This window comes from Vombatus ursinus, unplaced genomic scaffold (assembly GCF_900497805.2).
Source record: "Vombatus ursinus unplaced genomic scaffold, bare-nosed wombat genome assembly UNPS02014807.1, whole genome shotgun sequence".
Lineage (NCBI taxonomy): Eukaryota > Metazoa > Chordata > Mammalia > Diprotodontia > Vombatidae > Vombatus > Vombatus ursinus.
In genome coordinates, this window is record NW_020954585.1 from 1,301,382 (window position 1) to 1,328,747 (window position 27,366).

General features: G+C 34.6%; 1 protein-coding gene across 1 annotated transcript in view; it reads right to left on the reverse strand.

Moving 5' to 3' along the window:
* LOC114051907 (dynein assembly factor 5, axonemal-like) overlaps nucleotides 1-27,366 on the reverse strand; it is a 71,710-nt gene that overhangs the window by 13,299 nt on the left and 31,045 nt on the right. The window contains exons 6-9 of the mRNA XM_027874297.1: nucleotides 22,996-23,208; nucleotides 18,007-18,150; nucleotides 11,782-11,950; nucleotides 6,862-7,009 (exon numbers count right to left, since the gene is read on the reverse strand). Coding sequence (XP_027730098.1) covers nucleotides 6,862-7,009; nucleotides 11,782-11,950; nucleotides 18,007-18,150; nucleotides 22,996-23,208 — 674 coding nt within the window. The remainder of the gene's footprint in view (nucleotides 1-6,861; nucleotides 7,010-11,781; nucleotides 11,951-18,006; nucleotides 18,151-22,995; nucleotides 23,209-27,366) is intronic.

A 27,366-nucleotide genomic window follows, 5' to 3' on the forward strand; every position in this document is an offset into this window, starting at 1 on the left:
AACTGAGGAATTTATTAATGATTATATCACAGTTATAAAAATATTTTCTTGCCAAAATTGTTCTCACTTCAAATAAAAGAAAACTCATAGAAACAGACAATATAAATCCCTTTATACATTATAACTCTCAAAAAAAGGGAAACATTCACAGGTTCCATCCTAAACATTATCGTTAAAAAAAAGGTGGGGGAGGAAACGATATAATCACCCAGACTGCCAATAAGCAAAATGGGTTCTGAGGGACCCAAAGTACAAATATATAAAACATATGAGTGCATATAATAGGATGGTCAATTTGGTTGAAACAAGAAATACTTGATGACATAGGCTTTCTAAAAAAGTTGTTCAATTTTCAACTAGTTGATTAAATCAACATACTATGTATATAGTCCAAGTCCAAGTTCAAAACCACATATAGCAACTTTCAAATGTTTTTTAATGCAAGAATATATCCCTTAGCATCAACAGATTTCTCCAAATGAAATACCTTCATAGTAGTATAGTATAGTAATTTGTCTTAAGGATTAATTTTATTACATAGATTCTTTACCTCCCTCCCCAGTAGTGAACTAGATATTCTCTTAAGATTTAAAATGTGGAAGAAAAAATTTCAGAAATCACTGATTTACATACATGTAAAGCTCTAGAAATGATCTGTATTTATCAAATGAAAATTAATTCTCTATTAACATATCAATCCATATTTCTTACTTCATTTGCCACATTTAAAAACATTTATATAATTATTAAATTGCTTTCTTTTCTTGGTTTTAATATCTCTTCCCCAGCAGAGGGCATTTCAGAGTCAATAATGAAAACACAAAAGTTTTTAAAAGGATTTCTGGTTTAACATGATTTACAGATTTTCAATTAAAATTTTCAATACATTTTAATTTTTAAGCCAAGTTATCATTTTCTATGTAAAAATTTAAAGGAAGAATTTTTTTTAGTATTGCTTAAAATTTACTTCTGTAAGATGGTCTACACAAAATGATTCTGAAGAAATGTATCAAAGTTTGCTGGCAACATATGAAGGTTTCTTGCTATGCCAAAATGACATACCCTCTTGTAATTATTTTTTCTAAATGTCTTACATTTAATGTCTGCAAGTCAAACTAGTAAGTCAACTAACAAAATAAAATCATTAGAAAAAGGAAGAACAATGAGCCACAAGGAAGCTGCTTTAATAAGGTAAATCAGAACCTGTCAACCTGAACTGCTAAAATGTGGAAAGGGGGAAAAAAAGCAAATTACTTCCAAATAATGAATTCTATTGTGTAGAGAAAAATGTACATCCGTTCAGGAAGAACTAGTGACTCTAGAGTATTTTTGGTCTGCCCTAAAATGAAAATGTATGCTAAGTAAAATTTTCTATCAGTCTTTTCTAAAATCAGTCATTATATTTGTGTCAGGTTTGTTGTGTCAAAAGAAAAAAGTTTATCAAAATGGAATATCATTCCTTTAATCATTCAAACCACATATTGAAAAGCAATCTTTTTTATAAGCATTTTTTTATGTTGAGGTTGATATTAAATTCTCAATTTTTAATCAAAGATTAAGCTGTTAAGTCATTAATGGTGACTCCCTAATGATTCATCTTTGTTCCTGGCCTTTTTCCTACTGTTTCTCCTGTTCTGTGTATGGATTTCTAAATGAAAGATGTGGCACAAGTCAAAAGGCAATAAATGAAATATAAATATATAAATATATAAATACATATTTATAAGACAAAGCAGCAGCCCATATTATTTCAGAAATTTCACTTTATCCAACCCAATTCTACACAAAGGATACAAAGAAATTCAATTCCACAAATATTTATTAAGCACCTACTACTATGCTACTACTGTAGCAGGAACTGAAAGATTTACAGAGTTTGGATAAGACACAGGTCCCTGTCCTCATAAAACATACCTCAATAAAGATACCTCTAATCTCATCCATTAAATCAATCAATTGATATAAGTGCTAGCAATTCAATTTAACTTCCCCATTTATTAAATGCCTACTAGAAAAGCATGGAGGATGCAAACATAAGAAGTCCTACTCTAAACAAATGCACATTCTCCTAGGGCAGGGGTTGTTTGGCCAGAGAGTTAAGAATTTTACAATTTAAAACATAATAAAACCAATAGAATAACCATTCTTAGTTGCCAGCAGTACAAAAATATGTGGTGGGCTGAATTTGACACTCAGGCTCATAGTTTGCCAACCCAGGGATCTAAGATCATAGATTTAGAGCTGGCAGGGACCTTACAGGCCCTCTAGTCCAGAGGTTCCCAAACTTATTTGGTCCATCACCCCTTTAAAAAAAATTATTCAATGCCCACTTGAAAACAAAATTTTTTTTTTTTGAAATTTGCATCATTTCAAAAAATATAATTTTTTTAAAAAAATGACATCTTAAATTTAATAATTTATTATAAATTTGTGGGTTTTCTCCTGCATTTAAATTTTGATGACACAATACTGCATCATGTAACTGTATAGTACCGTACTGTAAACAAGTCATCACTTGCACATATTCCTGCTGATGCATGCTGGACTTCCAGACAACGCGCAACATGCTTGCCTGCCAACACTTGCTTATTAAGACCTGTTGGCAGACTTGATCACTGATTAGTTCTAACTTGCATTTTGTGTGTTTATTTGAAAAATAATGTAACCACTATGACTTTAACTCTGTTACACAACAGATGAAACATATGAACGGTTTTTCAAAATTTTTTTATCTTCTCTTCTTTCCTTATGCTTTCACTGCCCCCCCCTTTCAATGCCCTCCAATTGCACCTGAGGCTACCAGCCCCCTGGATTGTTCCTGTGCTTCCCAGGGGGTGATATCACCCACTTTGGTAACTTTTGCTTCTAATCCAACCCCCTCATTTACAGATGAAAAATCTGGAGTCCAAAGAGATTAAGTAATTTGTCTGAGGTCACAGTGAGGGTCAGAATCTGAATGCATGTCCTCTAACTCTAAATCCAGAGTTTTTACCACTATACTAGGTTGCCTCACCAGAAAAGTAAGGACAAGATGATTTAAGGAGGGAGGGACCATTAACAAGTGGGGATGAGGGCAGACTTCATGAAGGGATGTAACACCAGAGCTGAGTCTTGATGAAAGCTTCTAATGAGCAAAAGCAGACCCAGTTCTAGGCATGAGACAGCCTGTGCAAATGCAGGAAAGCAGGAGATAGAATACTGACTTCAAGGTACTACATGCAATTTGTCTACAATGTAGAATGTCTAGAGGGGAATAATGTATAGCAAGGTTGGAAGGGATATTGAAGTCAGCAAAATATAGAAAAAAAACAACCCCAAAGAATTAAAAAATACATTCTATAAAGGAAAAGTAAAACTAACATTTATCAGCATAATCATAATTTTTTTGGTATCTGGTCATGCTTGTCTGCTTATTTATAAGATTAAATATTAGGACTTTTAAAAAGGCTGTGAATATAAAGGATTTATTTACTTCTAAGTAGAACGTCCTCTTGGATACTGTCTACATGGACAAATGGGGCCAAATCTCTACTAATTAAAACATTCCAATGGATATAAATTATTAGACACTCTCAGAGTTTCATAAGGTAGCTTGTTCCTTTTAAAATGCCAAAAGATTTTTACAATCATATGTTTGCAGCATATTAAAATGGCTAATATTCAGCAAGCTGAACATCTCTTAGCCATTTTATTTTTTGTTATTGTCAACATGTGAAAGATCACTATCAGGGAACAAGTGATCCTGTTGTGTTATTGTAAAACCAAAGAACAGGAGAATTTGATAAAAAACAAACAAACAAAAAAATAAGCTCCCTTCAGAGACTATTCTACAATATCAGCCGGCTAAACCTCAACAAATATTTTTTACTTTTTACATACTGATAAAAATTTCCACACATAGTATTGATGAACGAGTTGTCAGTCACTTCCTTTGAGTTTTCTTGAATTGTTTTTTGTTTGTTTTACCACATTTCTGTGCATTTTTTTTTCTTTTATATGACCTAATTAAATGAGTGCTCTGTTCCTGGGTCTGTCTTCTTTGCTTTGCATTATATCATTAAGGTCTTTTCAAATTTCTTTATATTTTCATACTTAATCAAATTGTAGTATGTTGAATACTTAGGTTGTTTCTGAAATTATAAATACAAGTATTTTTGAAAAATTCTTTCTTTTTGATAATCTAAGGCTCAAGTGTGACCATGACAATCCTCTGCTCCCTAATTTATTTCTCCCAGACATATATTTTGAGAAGCAAATCAATGAAGATATTCCTTGCATCACTTCCCTTGGCCAGTTCTCTCTGTATTTATTTTTTTGTTTTTGTGTTCTGAAAAAGTAAAGTGTCTCCTTTGAAGTAAATGAAAAAAAAAAACAATTGACTAGGAGTTCCAAGACCAGGGGTTAAATCCCAGCTCTGCTACTATCTATGTGTGTGACCTTGAGGCAAATAACTTTCCTTTTCTGGACCCGTTTTCTCATCTGTAAAACTACAGGTCTAAACTAGATAATCTCTAAGTTCCCTTACCTTCTCTAGCATCCTATGACTCCAGGATGGTATGTTATCTCTAAAGCAAAGGATTACATGACTAAAGACTAAACATAAAAGACTTAGATTCCAAAATCTTCAATGCCTCCTTAACTATCTCTTGGACAAAGTACAAACTCTTCAACTTGACATCTAAATCCCTTTATAATTTGATATCTATAATTACAGACATTACATTACAATTTCAGATATTTCAAATGATTCCTTTTCATGTACTACATGATTCAGTTAGATTGGCCTACTATGCTCCTTGAAACTGGCATTCTGTTTTCCATCTCTGCACCTTCACACAAGCTGTCTATCCGCTGGACCTAGAATGTACTTCCTCCTCACTTTTGCCTCTTACAATACCTCACTTTCTTCAAGGGATTACCTTCACATTCTCTAGCAGAATGTGGGGCCAAGACCATTTTCATCTATCCTTGTGTCCTTCACAACACTATCTAGAACATAACAGGCACTTAATAAAAGCTTGCTTGTTTCCTGAATAATACTTTCAGGAGATATTCTCAATAACTAGGTCAAAGGATATTACTTTCAAAATTTAGTAGCTTACTGTCAAACTGCTTTGCAAAAAAAATTTCACTAATTTTTCCTAGGCATCTATTTTGTGTTCATATTTTTGTTTTCCTAAAAGATAAAATAAAATTCCCTTTAAACTTTATGCTTTTCTTTCCTGCATTCAAATACAACCAAGAATTTCTCTAAAACAGCTTTAATTCAAATTATTCAAAATCCTGTGATAATTCCTTAACAAAAGAAATTATTACAAAAGGCTTCTTGTGGAAAGCTATCTCAATTTTAAAACTGATTACTTTGCATAAGTTAAGTCTGTTTTCAAGTGGAATTCCTTAGTGTAGCACAATTCAAAAGACTAGTGTTTCTTTGCTGAAGTTCAGAAAAGTACAATAACTAGAAGATAATATTATATTTGAATATATTAATGCTATGATTTTAATTATTGGGTCCTGAAGAGCCAATTTTCCCATTTATAGGCTATTATCTATATGAATATCTATTCACTAGTGGGAGGCCAGCCAAAGTTAAATGTTGATTTTTCTTATGGCAACAATAACAAAACCTGTTTCGCAGGGCTGTTAGGATCAAATGAGATACTCTATCTAAAGCACTTTGCAGGCTTTAAAGCATTATATAGAGTTAGTTTTTTTTTTCCTTCATTCACTTGGTTTTTACTTTATGCATTGTTTGGTTGAACTCCTTTCAGTAATTATGGAAGGTTCTGCAATCCATATCAAAGCAACTCATAGGATAATAGTTCCAAATTCTATTTGGTTATAATTTTATCTTTAGATCGACCCTAACTGATCCACCTCAATACACTAAGCCCATTTCTTTCTCATTTCTCTTTTTAATATTATAATACTTGTCTTATTTTTCTCCATATGTTTTATTACTTCCTATCAACAGAAACATTTTAAGAAGGTTCTTCAAATCAATGAGATTTTTAAGATAACTACATAAAGATACCTTGAGGATCATAGTAAAAGATGTGAATACCTTAATAATAGTAAAGGGCAGTAAAAAAAATACTAATTTGCTTTGTTTGTAAATGTACCACAAGATCATTACAAAATGAGAGCACTTAATAGATACATCGTTAAAATACATTCTAAAAATTTTTCACTTGATGGAATTTTAATGACCATACTGAAATAATTTTGATTAAACATTTCTGACTCACTATTTAAAATAATAGTTTATTCCCCTCTGACAATTTCATTGTTCACTTTCATTCAATAGTAAATAACTTAGAGGATCATACAGTATTTTTGAAATTATCATCTCAGTTTTTATAAATCACAAGGACACATAATGAGGATGAGAATTACGTGATGTTTCCAAGCCATGCTACCTACTCTCCAGTCAACCACCTCATTCTTCTCATCCCTCCTCCCAAAAGAATCCTGGCCTCTCCCATGCAACGATAGGCTTTGCTACTTCTGATTTACCTTGTCTGGGACTGGACCTTGACATCACTTCCTTGCCACTTCTAAAAAAGCTGCACACTGCCCCTTCAGCACCACGCCCTACACACACACACACACACACACACACACACACACACACACACACACACACACACACCCGCCCCCCCCCCACCCCCAACCCTTTATGTATTGGCTTCCCTTTAGAATGTGAGCTAAGGGACATAATATCTGTATTGCACTCTTATGTTTGCATCTCTAGCGTTTGGCCTTACCAAATGACAGGGCATAATAAGCACTTGATAACTGGTCCATCATAATTTTTCAATCATTTATGTGGTAACTTACATAAAGTAAGAATATACTTACTGCTGAGAATTCACAGTACTGTTTGCTTCTAAAAACACTTGTGATAAGATTGTGAAGAGAGTCAAGCGCATTTGTGGATCTTTAGTTGTTTGAAGACAAGTCTTAATGATAGGAATAAAGTAATTAAGAGCTTTACCTAATACAGGACCTGGAAAACAAATTGAAAAATTGTTTTAGTAGCTTGGCAGTTTATTTATATATTTGAATTTGAATCCAAAAGATGTCATTACAAATTATACTGATTTTTATTTATGACAGAACATATAAAGAAATACAGAAGAGGAATGAATGTTTTCCATGACATATATAAAACAGGCTTAAATGGAAAAGGTGATTAAACTTGGAAAAGTTAAGAGTATGAGAGTGTTTTTGTCTCTAGTTAAAACTTTCAGTTTATAATTTCCTGATTTTGAGATGCTTGAGTATTTTTCCAATAAAAGTAATTAAGGACAATTTAAAACAGAATACTATACTCATACATTTAATTAAATGATTTTTTGGTTTCAAACTTTTTTTTAATTTCTTCCACCCCCCCCACCCATGTAACAGCATTTAACTTTTTCTAATTATATGTAAAGATAGTTTTCAACATTCACTTTTATAAGATTTTGAGTTCCAATTTTTTTTCTTCCTTCTTTCCCCTCTCAAATATTTTTCTTGAAAAGCAAATTAATAAGAAATTCTCAAATAGTTAAATGATGAGCCTAAGTTAACTAGGTTTCTTAATTTACCTACAACTGCCCAAACGTTTCTCAAACTTTGATGTAGTGACACTAATACTGATTTAAAATGTTCTAGGCTATTGAGATTCTAAATAACAGTAATGATATTAAGTATCTAGAAATTCTTTGTCACAAAATAAATCTCTGATGTCTAAACTTGTATTGCAACAACGCACAATAACACAGACCATAAAACATTTTCTTTGCTATACACTGTGCCAATAAAGTTTTAATTTAAGAACAAAAGGTTTACTCATATTAAAGTGAGTTCAGCTACCGATCCTTTTGCTAGTAATGTAATCTATAACCATGCAAAGCAGTCTGCACCTCTGTCTTTTAAAGATCCAGCATCTCAAAACATTTGAGTCAAAATCCTTCAAAATGAAAAAATTGAGGCACTAGGAAGGAGAAGCATAATTAAACAAGATGGTACATGTAGGAATGAAAAGAAAATGAGAATTATTTTAAAAGGAGTTGTACCAGTTGAGCCAAAAAACAGACAACAGGCACACATCAGCATAGGTGAATGCAAAGTGTTTGCTCAGAACTTTGATGATTTATTTTCTTTCAGCAACACACATCAGGCAACATCTAGAAATTCTTCACTCAGAGGAAGAGGAGAATATCAGATGGTATCACTCTCCCAATGTTTACTGAAGAGTTTTATTTACAATGAAAAGTCAACACAAAGTAAAAAAAGGTGATGCATGGACCTAGAACCAAACATGAGCTGCTGTGAATGAGACGTTTTCTTCCCCCTGACATAAAGGAGTCTTTCATTGCCTACCTTACCAGGTTGTTATAAAAGTAAAGTGCTTTGTAAACCTTAAAGGATTATACAAATATAAGTTATTATTGGGTTCTATTCATGAATCTTAACTAGCTATTTATGCAAAAACTTCATGTATATTTAAAGGTTGCTTTGAAAAAATTTTGTGTAATGTAAATAAAATAAAAATTGGACTCATCTTTATCCTATGGAATTGAGAAAAAATATTTTAAAAATTGGTTAATAATTGCAAGTATTAAATTATACTTCAAGTAGATTAACATTAATTTTCAATTGTTTAAAATTACATCATCAAAACTGAAATAAAAATATATTTCATCATAAATATATGTATGTATAAATGCGCTACATTTAATTCTGTCCATTGGGGAAAAGAGAGATCAAAGAGAATGGGGTCAAAATTCACACAGGTTGTTTTGGCTCCTTGTATTCAATTAGGTAAACTACTGAAGCTTTTTCAAATTGGCAAGGTGAAAGAGAAAAATTTACCTCATTAATAGAGTCCTTTATAGATTGCTTATAGAACACTTCTAAATCCTCTGACCAATTACACAAGAATTTATTAAGCACCTACTATGTGCCAGGCACTGATGAATATATGATGTTAAACAGAATTAATATAAGCAGAGAACTTAACTGCATAGCATTTCAAATTATGTAGGAAATAAAAAGAAAACAGATACAGTTTTTAAAAATAAAATTCTATTCCAACACTTAAATAATGTTCTTTTCTAGTTAAATTTTACTAACTCAAAGTGAGAATTCCAGGCTGTAGCTATAACCACAAACCAGTTTTCAACAAAAAAGGCAAAACGCCTAGGTAACTACATTTTGAAGATGGGCTGTGTAGAGACTGCTAGTTGAAATGCACCAAGTTTCAACATAACCAGTTCCTTGATTGAATTGAATACTTTTTTTTTTCTTCTCACACTGGTTTTCTGGTATAGAAATGTACTCTAAGAAGCAAATTCAGAGTCAGCCTTTGGTTACTACTTCCTAAGGACTTATACTCTAGAAAAGACATTCTGGATCCAGCAATGGATTTTGCATTGGAATCAACTTTTAGAAACAGTATGAAACATGGTGATTGGAATAATGTAAGAGAGAGAAGTCAAAAGTATAAAAGCAAGGGAATACCAAATGAAGGACAATTATTGGAAGTTTGTTACTGCTAAGAAACTTTTAAAGTCACTGTTTAAAAGTTTCTGACACTTATAATCAAGGATCAAACTACTTCCTGATAAAATAAATCTTACTGTGTTCCTATAATTTCAAACACTGAAATTTAACTTGCTATCTAGTAATGATCAAATTTCCATCTTTACTTACCACATTTAGATACTACTCATGGATATCTATCTAGATTTTCTCTCCAATAGACAAGATATCTAACTCAGTTACATACTGGGCTTGGTTTTTTCTACCTTTATTAGCCTGGGTTCACCTGTTCCCTACATCAGGAACGTCTCCACTACTTTTTTTTAAATTTCATTTTTGTTTTTTTATCCCTCAAACTAGCACATAGGGAGAATTTAATAACTCCTTGCTGACTGACTGACTGATTCATTTACCAAAGTCCTACCAAGCCTTCAAGGACTGCACCAGATACTAATCACCTCTTCTTTTCTATAAACTGCACTTGTTTGTCTTTATTGAGGCATTTAACATTTAAATGAAAACAAATAGATATTATCTTCTATCATATTTTAAAATTTCCACATTAAGAATTTTCTTTGTATCTAAGACCATCTTCAAAGGCCTCAGGATGGAAAATGCTATCCACATCCAAAGAAAGAACTATGGAGCTTGCATGCAGATCGAAGCATACTATTTGCTATTTTTTTCTTCCGTTGTATTTTGTTTCCTCTTTCTGGTGGTTCCTCCTATTGGTTCTAATCTCTACTTACAACATCACTAATACGAAAATATGTTTAATAGGAATGTATATGTATAGCCTACATCAGATAGCATGCCATCTTCGGGAGAGAGTTGGGGAGGGGGAGAAAAATTTAAACATCAAAAGTTTATGGAAGTGATTGTTGATAAATCAAAATAAATTAACCAAAAAAAAGAAGAAATTTAAAAAAAGATTAAAAAAAAGGAATTTTCTTTTTCCCGTTCCTTGATTTTAAATTGTGCAGAAATTAGAAGTGGATTTACACTCCCTCTTCCCCCAATCTACCCCAAGACTGGAAATGCCTGGAGAGGAGGGCTTTATCATGGGCTTCCGTTTCTGAATGGCAAATGCCTTTTCCTCTATCCTTAACACACACACACATAACTAATGTTTAATAAGGTATAAACTATAGAAACTGCATGCCTAATCAATGCTGGAAATTTAGGTGAATTTTGTGAGTTCTAGTTCTAGCTCTTTCAATATCATGTAAGACTGAACCTCATTATACATCATTATGTGGCAATTTTGCCTCTTTACAAGAGATTTTCCCAGGCTTCTTTAAATTCTAAATGATTAATTCATATATTGTTCAAAATAACTGACAAATAATATGTAAATTATTTTAATATGTTTGAATTTTATGTATTCTTTATAGTTAGTATCAATGTTCTTACAATCCAAAAAGTTGGTAGGAAAAATTACTTGGATGAAATAGAGAAGTGGGGAAAGCTTTATGGAAGGTTATGGTTTAAAAAGAGATAAGATTTTAATTAAACTTGGCACACATTTTAAAAAAATTCAAATACATATACACATTATATATGTATATAACATCCAGAAATATTATGTGCAGGTTATTTGATGACATCACAGAATTCTAAATTTTGAAATGTTTACTTTAAAACTATGCAATCAAAGCACCATAAAAATATTATATATTTCTGGGGAAATGTTTCTAAAATTTCAGATCTGGATTATAACAGAAGTTAATTAGGGTGACAGAGAAAAGCATTCCTGCAACTACCTACTTACATACAAAATTTAATGGACTGATAAATTCAGTTTTGTTGGGATGCTAAGCTACGCATATGTTTAAGATAATACTTAAATAAAATAAAAGATTAAAATATTCTCAAGGTTTAACATTAGAAACATATAACTAAAGCATATATTCTATCAACTACATTAAATTTATTCCACTCTTCATCTTTTTCAGAATACAGGAACAAAATTTCAGCAAGAAACAACTGATATTTTTAAAGGAACAAATCACACAATTCCATCAGACAAAATGGCTAGATAATCACCACAAACAAAAAGGAAAAGTTTGCCTTTTTTCTTGAGAAATTCACAAATGTTAAACAGAATTGATATCAACCATGCCTATAAAGTTAATAAAGTATAACAAGAAAATTTCCCTTAACAGTGATAATAATTTAAGGTGTTTCTCGATATCTTAAATTCTTATCTCCATAGAGTAACCATTTTGGGGGGGGGGAAGGAGAGCTTACCTGACTGAGTGACAACTACTTCAAACTGTCGCAGTTCAACTGAATGACAGCTCCAATCCTGATGTGATGAAGTCAGCCATTCCATAAGATGATCCATGTGCTGCTGATAGAGATCTAGGGTTCCATCCCATTTCTGAATCAGAGCTAATAAGTTCATTGTCTCCTGAACCTGTTAAACATAAAACCTTGGAGTAGTCCCAGTGTTTGAGATTAGGGAATCTTTTGGTGCAGTCACATCTTTATTAAGCATGTGAGAGTGCATTTACATTCACACAAATTACATTATGTCACATTTACATAAGAAACGAGGAAGACCAAAGAACTGCAGGATCATAGATTTAGAGCTGGAAGGGCCCTCAGAGGCCATCAAGTCTAACTCCTTCATTTAACAAATGTGGAAACTGAAGCCCAGAGAAGCTAAGTGATTTGATCAGGATCACACAGCTATTAAGTGTCTGAGGCAGGATTTGAACCCTATTCACTACTCCATGCGGCTTCTGACAAATAATCATGCCCTAGCACTGCCAGGCATATACACCTGCCCCCACCCCCAACACAAAAAAGCCAAAAAATGTAAGTTGGAAAATTACAAAGAACAAGAATGACTCCAAAGAAGAGATAGGAGAGGATATCTCCCCCTTTCTTTGCAGAGATGAGAGGTCCACAGGTGTGGAACATGGCATAATTTTTTCTGATGTACTGAATGGTTTTGCTGATTTTTTTTTTCTTTTCTTCTTCTTCTCTCACACCCCCTCTTTTTTTTTTTTTTAAAGAATATTCTTTGTTATGTGGGATGGCTCGCTAGGATGGGGGAAAGGGGGATGAATACACAGGGAAATGTAAGTGATGAAAAAACAAGAGATATCAATAAAAAATGATTTTAAAAATGAAAAATCACCCTCAATATTAACATTTTAAAATTATCATTTGCCCATCTATAATTATTACAGTTTTAAATAGATGAGGATTTTGACCAATATAGCTGCCTGAGGAGGAGGCAGACCCCCAGCTCCAACACATATACTACAGCAAAACCATGAAGTCTGCACCAGACCAAAAAATGATCAAGAAATCCATTAAGAAACCACAATAAGTGACTTCTTCCACCTGAGAACTGTATAAAAAGTCAGCTAGAAGGCCAGTGATGGAAGAAAAGGGATTCCTCCCACAAATCAAGTAACAATCCGAATAGAGATGGGAAATAAATAGACTGCAAGGGTGGTATCCAGAGAGAACAAGAGTAGAATGATCCCCTAAGAAAGCCCTAGGGTGGCTCTTACAATAGAGGGGAAATGGGGGAAGGTGAGAGGGAATTAGTGAATCTTATTCTCATAGGATTTGACTTAAGGAGGGAATAACACACACACTCAATTGGGTATGGAAATCTGTTTTACCTTACAGGAAAATGGGGGGGGGGGACAAGAGAGTAGGGGGATGATAGAGAGGAGAGAAGATTGGGAAAGGGGGTAATCAGAAAACAAATACTTCTGAGGAGGGACAGGGTCAAAAGAAAGAATAGAATAAATGAGGGGGCAGGATAGGATTAAGGTAAATAGAGTTAGTTTTTCACAGCACGTCTACTACGGAAGTGTTTTGCATAACTGCACATGTATAACCTATATTGAATTGCTTGCCTTTTCAATGAAGGTGGGTGGGGAGGGAGGGGAGAAAATTTGGAACCCAAAGTTTTAAAAACACGTTTAAAAAAATGTTTTCACATGCAACTGGGAAATAAGAAATACAGGAAATGGGGTACAGAAATCTATCTTGCCCTACAGGAAAACAGAAGGGGAAGGGGATAAGAGAAGGGGGGGAGAGACAGAAGGGAAGGCAGACTAGGGGAAGGGGTATTCAAAATGCATGCCATCTTGGGGTGGGGGAGGGGCGAGATGGGGTGAAAATTTGGACCTCAAAATCTTGTGGAAGTAAATGTTGAAAACTAAAAATAAATAAATTTATTTAATAAAAAAAAGAAAAAGAAAGCCCTATGGTGGTTAGAAAACCCAGGATGGGGTTAGAAGTTCTAAGGGAGCAATAGCACAGTGATCAACAACCGGTGTGGTGCCAGAGCGTTCAAACCTAATATCCCAGACCCAATTTCCCTGACGTCCCCAACACACAGTCCTCAGATGCCAGAGGAGGCAATGAAGATTTGAGCCTCAAAGACTGGGTAGGATGGGGGGTGGGGAACTCCCCACAGGTAGAGGTGAGTATAGAAACCTAGGGAATCCGGGATAAAACCAACCAGAGCAAATCACCTCACTCAATAACAGGGGATAGAACCTAGCTCTGGTAAAAAACCAAAACCAAAACAAAACAAAACCCAAAGATAGGAACTAAAGCTGGAGAGATAAGTAAATCAAACACCAGTATAAAATATCACCACAAATACAGACAGCTCCCCAAGAGAAAAAACAACTCCACAACAACTGCAAATATAGAATCAAAAGAAAAAAATAGATTTTCCACAAGGACTACATGAATATTTAAAAGAAATTAAGAGGTTAAAAAAAAAAGAAATAATCTTTGGTGGAAAGAAGAATAAAAAGCTTAGAAGAGAAAGTGGTAAACCTTACCTATGAAATAAACTCCCTGAAAACTAGAATAGACCAAATAAAAATCAATGACTTCATAAGACAGCAAGAAGTATTAGAAGAAAATTAAAAGAATGGGAAAAAAGAGAAGGAAACGAATATCAAAAACAATTGACTTAAGAGCTGGTCAAAGAGAAATCATTTAAAAATCACTGAACTCCCTGAAAAATTTTAAGAAAAAAAAAACAAAAAACCAAAAACTGCCTAGATCTATTCAACCAGAGGGCAAAGTAAAGATAGGAAGAATCCACCAATTACTCCCTAATAGGAGCCCCAAAAGGAAAGGTTCCAGAAATACCACAGCCAAAATACAAAGTTCCTATATAAAAGAAAAACTACTGCAAATATCCAGAAAGAAGCAGTTCAAGTGCCAAGGAACTACATGAAGGATCATACAAGCCCTGGCAGCTTTTTACTATAAATGAAAAATCTTGGAATGCAATATTCCAAAAGGAAAAGATACTGGCTTACAACCAAGAATAACTCATCTTGTAAAACTGAGTAAAATCCAACAGCAGGAAAAAAAAAATAGATTTTTAATGGACTAGAGGACTTTCAAGCATTTCTGAGGAGAAGACCAAACCAGAGTAGGAATTCTGGAACACAAACACAAAAGAATCCTAGAAAGGCAAATTTACTTGAGTAACTGGAAAGAACTGTATGATAAGCCAGTGCTAATATTCTTACAGGAAAAGTAGAAATGTATCAACCTTCAGAACCTTCATGTCTTTGAAGGGTACCGAGGGAATTAAATAAGAAAAATGGGGGTCCTGGGTGGTGGATTAGTTCTCTTTTGAGGGAAGAAAGAAGGTATATAGTAGAAACAAAGACAAAAGGGATGCAACTTGGTATTTCTCATAACTAGGATGTTTGAGAAGAAGATATAAACATGGAAGAAAGGATGGGAAGAGCAGGCATCAGATAGATTTCACCTTTATCTGAAAGGGACAAAAGGGGGTTGAACACACACGAATTCACACAAATAGTTTGATCTAGAAATACATCAAACTAAACAGAGAAACAAGCAGGGATAGGGAAGAAAGTAGATTAAGAGGAAGCATAATACTGCGGAGGGAATGGTCACAAGGAAAACAAACCTCTGGATCCTGAAGGGGAGATTAAAAGGGGGATGGGGGGAAGGGGGTAAGAAAAACAAAGAATTAAATCTAAGAGTGTGCTTTAGATCATCTTTTAGACCACTGGGGAATGGCTGAACAAACTGTGGTATATGAATATAAAGGAACATTATTCATCAGAAGAAATGATGAAAGAGACAATTTCAGAGAATCCTAGGAGTGTATAAACTGACACAGAATGAAAACAGCAGAATCAGAACAATATATATAAGGACAGTGACACTGTAAAGACAAACACCTTGCAGAAACTCAACTCTGATCAAAGCAATGACCAACCATGTCTTCAGAGGACCCACAATGAAGCACACTATTTATTTCTGACAGAGAGGTGATGGACACAAGGAGCAGAAAGATATATCCATTTTGGGGCATGGCCACTGTGTGGATTTGGTTTCCTTGACTATGCTCATTTGTTACAAGAGATTTTTATTCATTCTTTCTTTCCCTTGGTTAATTAGAGAGGGATAGGCTACCAACAGCATTGCCAAAAAAGAGGACCACTGAAACATTTTGCACAGAAAAGAACAGAAAGATGTTTAGGAGGAAGCACAGACAAACAGGATAGTTTTGAAAGCAATGTATTTGTTCAGTAGTTTCAGTTGTGTCTGACTTTTCATGACCCCATTTGGGGTTTTCTGGGCAAAGATATTGGAATGGTTTGTCATTTCCTTCTCCAGCTCATTTTACAGATGAGGAAACTGTGGCAAACAGGGTTAAGTGACTTGCCCAGTATCATACAGCTAGTAAGTGTCTGAGATCAAATTTGAACTCAGGTCTTCCTGACTTCAGGCCTGATGCTCTATCCATTGCACCACCTGTGTGAATGCATAAAATATGTTATATACTTCTAAAAAGTAAGTGGTATGAATATAGATTCACAGTTTCATAGAGAATCCAATTTTTGTATTGTTACATGTACAGAAATGCTTTTGTTGTTGTTTCGATTAAGAATAAAAAAAAATTGAAGAAAAAAGCAATTCTACACAAATCCAAAGTATTTTGTGGGACAGTATTGTATTATACATCATTTTCACTCTGAATTTGCAACACAGAACTACAAGAAAATTGTCATTTTTGAAGGATGTGGGCATAAACTGCTCTTCTTCCCACCACCAAGACAACCTCCAAACCAAACAACCCACCAAGAATTCAGACGTTTAAAGAGAGAGGGAAGTTCACATTTTAAAAATTCTTCATCTGGGTAACATCAAACAACAGATTCACCAAAGTGATTTTTTTTTTTCTTTATTTAGCTCTTTCGCCTCTTCCTGGACTGTGAAGTCAAAAGGACTTTAGTCAGTTTCTAAAGCCGGGGGCAATGCATTAAAGATGTCCCATTGATAAAGTAGGCCTCATTTTAACTTGTATCTTTTCCTCCTTTTCCTCAGGGTTTAAAAATATTAGGAAGTATTCAAGTCCCCCAGATGGTAACTCCTTGGTGGCCTCACCCAGTCTGTTTTTCAAAATCTGCTTCTTAATTTGATGGCTGTTCAACTTCCTTCTCTATTGCTTCTAGGCATCATATATTTCCAGGGTCTATCTTTTGCGAGTATTTATGGCCCTATCAGTGACAACCTGTCTCCTAAGACATATGCCCTTTAGGAAGGCTGTTTGTAAAAACAGAAATGAAACAAAGTTTAAACAGGTACCAAACAGGTGAGAGAATGCAATGAGATTCCTAAAATACAAAGTTCCAAGTTGGGCACAACAGGTCTTATAAATTCTATGGGAAGGTCTCACTTTGTCATGCTAATAGCAGAACAACTAGGTTTCACAGAAAAATTGCCTAAGGTCAGTCAGGAAATAGAGAAAAACAGCAGGAAAAAACATGCTTCTCAGTCTGAAAACAGCATATGATTAAAACAGGGAAAATGACATCTCATTCCAGTAAATCCTTTTGATTCTGACAGAATTGAAAGTCTGGAGGAAGTTCAGAGGTTAGTGTATATGTATGTATGTATGTTATGTGTGTGTGTTTATGTATGTCTATTACATATCTGTGCACATCCATAAACAATGGAGAAAAAATTATTTTCTAAAACTGGGTCACAATGGAGTGGGGAAATCATATCATTTTCTTCTCTAGACATTCAGCCATAAAGTAAGTATTTTTTCTTTTTTAATGAAAATTTAAATGTACAGAAAAAAGTTTATGGCAGCTTTTTTTTTTACATGCTTCTTTTGCAAAAGACTCCAAAATTAAAATTCCAATTTAATTTTGTCTTCACTCTTAGATACTAAAATAAATGGCAGTTGGAGGCTATATAAAATTCTATGTATACCCTAAGGCCACATCTTGAGTGACTCATTCCAAATGTTCTAAATTCTTTAATCTTTGCTAGTCAGTTTGAGTCATGTGTGCCTGAGGCTTGAAACTCAAGATCAGGAAAGATTTATAGAAGATAGTTCCTTTTCATTTGGAGAAATAATCATCTTTCTAGTAGTAAGCTTCATCTTGTCAAGAGGCAATGAAGGGAGTTCTCAATTAAACTCACCTTTTCACGAAGGCCTGCGGCACCTGAGACAGCCATGACTGTCACCAAAACTTCCATGAGCTGCAAACTTGATTCTTTGCAATCTTCCTGACCCACCTGGAGTAACGCTTGTACACAACAAAGCAACTGCTCCATATAATGGCTCTATAAAAAGTATGCAAGTAATAAAATTAGGCATTTAAAATCATATATGACAGCTTAGTTTAAATCATATGATCTTGTGTAAGTCAATCTGAGTATGATTCCTAGTCAGTAAAACAAGGGAATATTATATCAGTTGATAACATCCCTTTCCAGCTTAAAATCCTATGACTTTATGATTATCATCATCATCATCATCATCATCATTATTATACTGGTTCAATAAATGCTATTGATTGATTGAAGGACGATGTAGAGTAGTGGGGAAATAACTGCTGGACTAGGATTTGGGATGTCCTGATTCTACATTTCAGCTTTTTCACTAACTTTTTAGCTTTAGATAAATTGCTAAAGCTTATTAACGGCCAGTTTTTTCTTCCATAAAACAAGACCAGATAATATGAGCTTGCTCTAGAATGTCATTCTAAAATATTAATTAATTTCAAATTAAATAACAATTTAAAATAAATATTAATATTTAAAAATATTAAAATGCTTTAAGGTTCAAAAAGTGCTTTAAATATATGATTTCATTTGATTTGATCCTCCCAACAATGCTGTGAAGTAGGTGCTATAATATACCCAGATAAGGAAACTGAGGATGACAGAAGGTATATTTGCTGGAAGTCATGTGGCTAGTAAGTGTCTGATGCAGGATTCAGACGTAGGTCTTCTTGACTCTATATCTGACATTCTATCTACTATGTCACTTATCCGCCTTCAAAGTAACTATAATAATCATGGTAATTAAATTTAAAAATCCAGTAGGGCACAAAGTTATTTGCTTTTGCCCATTTCCCTCCACAAAAGCACGCAGCATTAAACAATAACAAATCAATGTTGACAGCCCACATCAAATTAGTGCTGTACACAGTAACAAGGCCAGGATCTGGATGGAACATCAACCCTAACCCACAAAGCATACCTGTGATGGAAAAGGGAATTTTGAGGCTTGCTATAGATTTGGATCTGAGATTACTAGACCTGGAAATGCTAAAGACCAGAGCTAAAATGTGTCCACATTATTGTTTTCTATTTTAAGTTTTATTTTCCCCTTTTTATTTGAATTATTATTTGCCCACATGTACTCTGCCTGATTTTCTTTCATATCACAATAATGCTTTTCAGGTCCTGACATAAGTAAAACTGTTTGGCTTACTTGAGTGGCTATCAAATTATAAATTAAGAGGAAATAAATACAGTTTTTAAAAAAGTAGATGCCATTGTTAGCTTTCGTTACATTACCTAATTACACATGCAAATTTAAGGGCTTATGAAATATACATACTCCACCTATTGTAATATATATACACACACAAACACGAATATATGTGAGCTTTCAACAGGTGAACGTCATCATTTGAAAATGAATCGATCCAAAAATATCTTTTGGGTGAAAATAATTATATATTTTTAAATAAAATTCTAATTTTTCCTAGTTGTAATAAGAAAGTTTTAATCAGTGAATTTTCAATGTCTTTCAAAAAAAATCACAGCAGGAATACCATTTTATTTGTGTACTGATTAAATGAGATATTTGAAATTGTCCAAGACTTGTACACTTGGAGTCTGTGTACAAAGGAGGAGATTTTAACAGTGTAGTAATGGTAAATGTGTCAAAAAAAAAAAAACCAAAAAAACCAAACCATTGTTTTCCTTAAGTTAAACTGGAATAAATGTTTATGTTATCACACAATTTCCTTATTTCACTTGCCTGTCCCTAAACAAACATATTTCAAAGAAAAGGATCAAGTTCCTTTCTTTCAGCTAAGCCCCAGGTGCAGGACTTGGCTCCACACCCCTGGGAAAGTGCCTTTTACCAAAACTTACACTTAGAGCCAACAATAAAGGAAGCCTCCATTTAAAGGGCCCTGACTGGGCCCTTCATTTAAAATGTACCTCTATGAATTACTAATGGTTTGTTTTTATATGTGAATTTTCTTTTCAGTTTTCTCTAAAAAGCTTTTCTTAACTTACATGAAATAAATTAACTTTCTGGTAGCTTTGTTTTCCTTAAAAAAAAAAAATCTCATTACAAAATGCTTGGGCCTTTGCTCCAGCTTTGAAACAGAATTGCTTTAGACCAAGCTATCGCAGGACATTTGAACAGTCTTGTTTTTTTTCTACGAAAAATGTTAAGTTTCATTTTAAATGGATCAGAAATTTATGTCCATATTTATAATACCCTATCTCCTTAATACTCTTTGGGGGTATTTGAGTGTCAAAAACATATTTACATAATTAAGTGATGAAATTAAAGTAGTTAAAAAAACTGCATGAATGAGGTGAATTTTTAGAAACGTGACTGTTAAGAAAAATGGTCTGGAAAATTTGTTTTTTAGTGGACAAACCATCAAAGCTGAAGATAGAACATGTTCTCTGACCTTGAAGATTATCATTTCTGATTAAGTGATGAAATTTTGGGCGGACCAACATGACATACAAAGTACATTTTTCCTGATTAAAAATTTTTAATGCAAGGCATTTTTTTGACACCTGTGAGACTTGTAAATTGTATACTTCCAGAACATTTTTAGAAAGGGCAAGAATTTGCAGTTCCCAAATGTAGACAAAAGAATTAAAAGAATTAAAAACAAACAAAAAGGGGCAGCTAGATGGCGCAGTGAATAGATAGAGCACTGGTCCTGGAGTCAGGAGGACCTGAGTTCAAAACCAGCTGCAGACACCTGACACTAGCTATGTGACCCTGGGAAAGTCACTTAACCCCAATTGTCTGGCAAAAAACAAACAAACAAAAAGACAACCCACAAACAATGGCAAAGTGAGATCATGTAATCTGCCTGAGCAGAACTTAGACTATGTTCAGGACAAGCTAAGAAAAGTTAAAAAATTAATGATTCATGTTATAACATTACATGACTGAAACAGATTATTTTCCATGTTTAACAAAAATCATTAAAATTGGGGCAGCTAGGTGGCACACTAGAAAGAGCACCGACCCTGAAGTCACTTAACCTCAATTGCCTTAAAAAAAAAAAATCATTAAAATGTACTCCAGTATTAACATTTCAGAAATTGAGACTGGTTAATAGATTTGATGGCCATTATGCAATGACAAAGTCAGTAAGAATTTATCTCTTAGTATGGTACCTTGCATTATTTAATGACTACTTTTTATCCCAGTAGTCAATCAACAAAGTCTCAAAACAACACTGAATTTCTAATCAGGCACAAATGCCAAATTCTTATGGCATATGACACAGTCTTAACATATAGTGGAAAAGCTGGCAAGTCGTTGTCTCAATTGACGAGGCCAAGGCATATTATAAAACTGATCCTATGAATAGATTTTCAGATATTAAGTGTATTATACTTTAACAAAAACAAAGCAATTTTTTCAACAGAAAGCAACTAAAAATTACCAGTTTAGGTTATGATGCATTAACAACATAATTTAAAATTAAGCAAATTCACAATAACTAAATACAAATTTTATAAAAACTGGTTAATTTATCAGGCTTGTTCATTTTAAACACTTCATTAGGGTAGCATATTAATTTGGATAATGAAATAATGTAAAAGTGGTAGTTAATTGGTTAATTTGGAGTGACTAGGTATAGGCAAAGATTTGTTCTTAATCTTATAGTAGTGGTCCAAAATGGAATTTAGTTATGGCTATGGTGGTGTCTATGTAATTTTGAGTGTGCTTGGATTTTTGGTGTATAAGCTTCTTCATCTGTAGAATGTGAATAAGGAAGTAGAGTCTTAACTTTTTCATACAGATGTTAGGGAGATAAAGGAGTTGCTCCTTGAAGGCAGAGACTGTCTCATTTTTACCTCTGGATCCCAATGACAACTACAGTGACATAAACATGAGAAAGTACTTAATAAATATTTAATTAGCATGTTAATAATAAATCATGAATCACCCTCACCCAGTGCCTTATTGCAGAAATGTAGGTTGATCCTCAGATTTTGCAGGATATGTCAGCAGAACACAATGTCTGGAAGGTCCTACCAAGATAGTTACGGACTGTCATCTGAACGCTAGCTATAAGTGAGGAAGCTTCTCACTAGAAAGCTGGTTACCAGTTGAAGAGCTTTTTGGACACAGCAATTCATACAATGTGGACAGAATTCAATGTGAATCACAAAGATTTCTAGCAGGGACCTGAGGGGTCATTTAGTTCAAAACCCCCTTATTTCACAGATAAGGAGACTAAAGTCTTAGGGGTGTGAAAGATAATGCCCATAATAATACAGATAATAACTGAGTAACAGGATTCAAACCCATATTCTCTGATTTCAAATCTAGGCTTCTTTCACTTGTACCATACTGATTCTTATGAGAGAGATAGGATTAGATTTGCTGAAGACTATGCTGAGAAGAAATCAGTATAAAATTAGGATAGATGTTATACTGATAAAGTCATGGAACTTTCAATATATCAATAAGAGTAGCTCACATTTTAATAATACTTTATATTTTTTAAAAAAGCTTTCTCCATAACAATTCGGTGAGATGGGTGGTACAAGAATTATTATCCCCTTTAACAGATGCAGATGAGTTTTAGAGAAGTAAAACGATTTGTCTATGATCACTGGATGATACTTGTCAAACCTACAAATTCAAATCCAGACCTGACTCCAAATACATTATTTTTTCCAAGACACCACACTGTCTCTGGTGAAAAAGCACCCTAACGCCAATGAAAAGCTCACTAAAGCCAGAGAGAACTGATGGCCTGACACAGATCCAGTGTGAATGCTAAAATATTCCAATAATCATATTTATGTATTGACAAAATGCATAGCAATACCAAATGCTTCTCACCAAATGCTTAACTGACATTTTCCCATTTCCCACCATTTTGTGCATATGCTTACATCTTCAGATCCTTGACAAATCTGTGTCTGTGACAGGTAGCTGGCAAGGTTATTTAGATGAGGTTTAAGGGATTGTCTTGAACAGCCTCTAATAACTGCAGCCAGGACCATAAGGCAAGATGGACGAAGAGATTTTTTCAGTGCTGGCAAGATTAACTTCAGAAACACCTCAGGGTTGACAAATGTTCCAACCAACTCTGCTGATTTTATACACTGTAAGAGAAACCAAACATGTGAAAACTAAAACGATTATTTTGAAAACACAAAGAGCAAACAACTTATCCACATGTTTTCCTTTCCTGCTCTCGACTGACTTCTGTCTGCTTTAGTTCTGCACATTCGAAATGCTTTAGCAATTACCTTGTAGCCTTTTCCACTCATCAGGTATTGATAATAAGCACATATGCAAAAATCTTTTTGGCACGTAATTATAAAGCTGATAAGGCAAATAAGTTTTTCCTCCAGATCAGACAATTTTTATGAAAGAAGTTTAATTCATAGCAATAAAGTATATGTTTTAGGGTAGTATAAACCTAAACTATATGTCCTAGATTTAATATCTATTTCTATTCTCCTTCCTTCAACCTTCAAAGTAATATGTGAATGACTAGAAACATCTTATTTATATAATCATCCAATTTTTATTCTATCTTTATACCACTGTCAAGATAGCTTCTGAATTAGAATTCCAAATAAAACCTTCAGTAGCATGATGAAACACATGGCCTCTAGGTAAGCATAATTGAGATTAAAAAATAATAACCAGAAACTAGTCTTACAGTAGTTTTCTGCCATGCCATTTGGGAGGTCTCAATTCACTTGCTTCATATTCCCATTCTTTCAACTAGCAGAAAATGATGCAGATGGAACTTCTTTCCAAGTGGAAAAGAAAGTTGCATAACATAACAGTTAAAATCTATTACTTACTGAACACCAAAAGCATTCTCAGTCCTTTAGAAGAGAAATTAGACTGTTGGTCTAGAAAGAATAAATGAGACCAATACTCTTCAGCTAAAAAGCAGATAATTATACCAGAGAAGAAATAAAAATTTTCACAAAGAATAAATAATTCAGAAGATGGGTGGTCATCTACCAGATTTTTACAGGGGAAAAAAATATGTGTGGAGGTAAAAAAAATTACCTTAGAGAAACTTCACTATCGTGCCAGCAAAAAAGAAGGAAGAGCTCCACATTCCTCACAGAATCATCCAGGCCAAGCACACTAGCTGGGGGGTGTTCCTCAAGACTCTGTCCTGGTACCTCTTCCCTTCTCTCTATAATTTTCCTTGCCTCATCAGCTTCCATGAGTTTAACTCTTCATCTCTGTGCAGACAATCCTCAGATCTCTCTATCTACCCCTAGTCTTCCTCCCTGGTTCCATTCTTGCACCAATAAGTACCTAGTGGAAATTTCAAACTGGACATCCTTTAAACATCCCAAACTCTTCATGTCCAAAACAAAGCTCGTTATCTTTTCTTCCAAACCCATATTCTGAACTTCCCGATGACTATACAGGACACCACCACCCTTCTGGTCACCATGGTTCACAATTTTGGCGTTATTCTTGACTCTTCATTCTTACTTCACATATTCAATTAGTTTTCGAGTCTTGATGTGTTTGTCTCCAAATTTCTCTCATTTATCGTATCCTTTCTTCTCTACTCAGAACCATCACCCTAGTTTAGGCCTTTGTTCTCTCTCAAATGGACCATCTCACTGCAATAAGCCTTAGTTGCTCCCCTTCATTCATGCCCCTCTTCCCTCATGCCCCTCTTCCCTCTGCTCCATCCTCATATAGCTGCCAAAGGGATTTTCCTAATTGGAATTTAAAGTTCGCCACAGCCTGGCACCATCTTTCCTTTTCTGTCTTCTTACACATTACTCCATGTATTCGACCATCTAGTCACAATGGCTTACTTGTTACTCACCTATGTCGCTCTATCTTCCTTTGCACTAGATGTTCCCCAAGTTTGAAATGTTCTTACTGCACGCTGAAATCCCCTATTTCCTTCAAGACTCAGCTTCAGGCCTTACTTTTACATGAGGCTTTTCCTGTTCCCCTCCTGTTAGCACCTTCCCCTCCTCCAAGGTTACCCTGCACTTGCTTTATGTGTTTTACATCCCTATGGATGTGTTCTGTACATGCCTACATAGGCACATGCTGTTTCCACTGCTAGAATATAAGTTGCTTGAGGCTACAAACTGGTCTGCTTTTGTTTTTTAATCCCTACCTCCTAGCCCAGCACTGGGTATATAGTAAGCCCTTAATAAATACACTAAGATAATCAAACCCATGGGAGCCGATGAGGTTACCAACAGAAAGAGTGGAGCGACAGAAAAGGGCCTAAGAAAAACACAAAACAAAAAAGAGAAAAGAAAAGGGCCTAAGATAATGCCTCACAGAACACCCATAGTTAGGAGACATGATATGGATAATAAAACAGGAAGGAAAAATGAGGAGTGGTTAGACAGATAGGAGGAAAATCAAGAGAGTTATATGAAAAACCAAAGAGAAGGCAGAGCCAAGATGGCACAATAGTAGGAAATAGTATAGCTGCGCTTATTTCCACAAAATTCCTCCAAACAGACCTAGAGAATGCATCAGACTGAATCCTGATGTGAAAATCCAGAAAAAGTTACATTTTTCCAGATCAGATCAGCAAAGATCTTTGGACACTAGAGATGGAGTCGGACAAGGAGCAAACTGGTGTGGGGAGCACTCCGGTGCCCAGGCAGAGGCTGTACAAACAGGAGCCATGTGTAGACCCCTACCATGGCACCACCAGACCCATAATGGGATACTGCAGTGGATATAGTGGCCACCTAGCAGTTTTGTTGCCCACTAACCAGTTCCCAGTCAAAGATGGAGGGAGGATTGAGAAGGGGACCCAGTAGTAAAGAAATGGAAATTGAAGGGCTGTCTACCAATTGGGAAATGGCTAAAGAAGTTGTAGTATGTGATTGTGATGGAATATTGTTGTACTATAAGAAATAATGAGCAGGATGGTTTCAGGAAAATCTGGGAAGACTTATATGAACGGATACAAAGTGAAATTAGCAGAACCAAGAAAACATTGTACATGGTAACAGCAACATTGGAATGACAATCAAATGTGAAAAACAAAACTACTCTGATCAATAAATACAATGATCTACAACAATTCTAAAGGAACCATGATAAAAAATGCTATTTCCAGAGAACTGATGAACTCTGAATGAAGATTGAAGCATATTTTTTTCACTTTATAGTTTTTGTTTATTGTTTATTTATTTATTTATTTGCAGCATGGCTAATCTGGAAATGTTTTGCATTACTTCACATGTATGATTGATATCACATTGCTTGTCTTCTCAATGGGTAGGGGGAAGGCAGGAGGGAGAGAGAGAATTTGGAACTAAAAACATTCTTTTAAATGAAATGAATGAATGAATAAATAGATAGGAGACTTGGGCACGGGATGATGTTCCTGGGTAGAGAGGCCATGGACTATGTACTGAGAAAGAAGGAAGTTCTGAAACAGGCACAAGGGTATGGCTCAGATCCTAGAAGCAGAGCAGAATCTCTGTTCTAAGATCTAGCCCAGCCTGCAGAGGAATAACCAGGGTAGAAATCTCAGACCCAAGGGAAGCTGTCCCTCTCTAAAACAACATAGCTTTCAGCTGATTGGTAGAGGTAGAGGCCAGCAGCAATAATATAATATTGCTCAGACCAAACTCCAGGCTAAGATCAGAGGGGCAGCAGACTTTGTTCTGAATCAGACTACTTCGGGAGCACTGAAATCCTGCAGGTCCCTAGTCTGTCCCTGAGATCCTGGAATAACACAACACTCAATAAATAGCTCAAAAAAGGCAGCAACAGAACCAGCCCAAACCCTCCCTCCAGAAGTTTGGCACAGCCCAGCTCTAACATGAAGTCTAAAGTCAGGAAGTAAGATGGAAGAAGCAAACAAAAAAAGAATTCCACTACAAAGAGCTATTATGGTGACAAGGAAGCTCAAGACACAAATCCATAGAAGAATGACTCCAAAACTTCTACAAGCAAAACTTCAGGAAAAACACAGCTTGAGCACAAACTCAACTAGAATTCTTGGAGAATATAAAGCAAGATATAACAAAATGTTTTTATACATGGAATGAGAGCACGTGAGTTAATAAAACTGGAAAAGAAATGAGAACTATGGAAGAAAGAATTGAAAAGAGAATTAACAACTTGGTACAAACAAGAAGCATAAAAACTTACTCAAGCAAAAAACTCTCTGAAAATCAAAATGAACCAAATGACTACATGACATAACAAGAAACATTAAAAACAAAGACAATGTAAGATATATCACAGCAAAAACAAACGACCTGGAAAAAAGATCAAGGAGA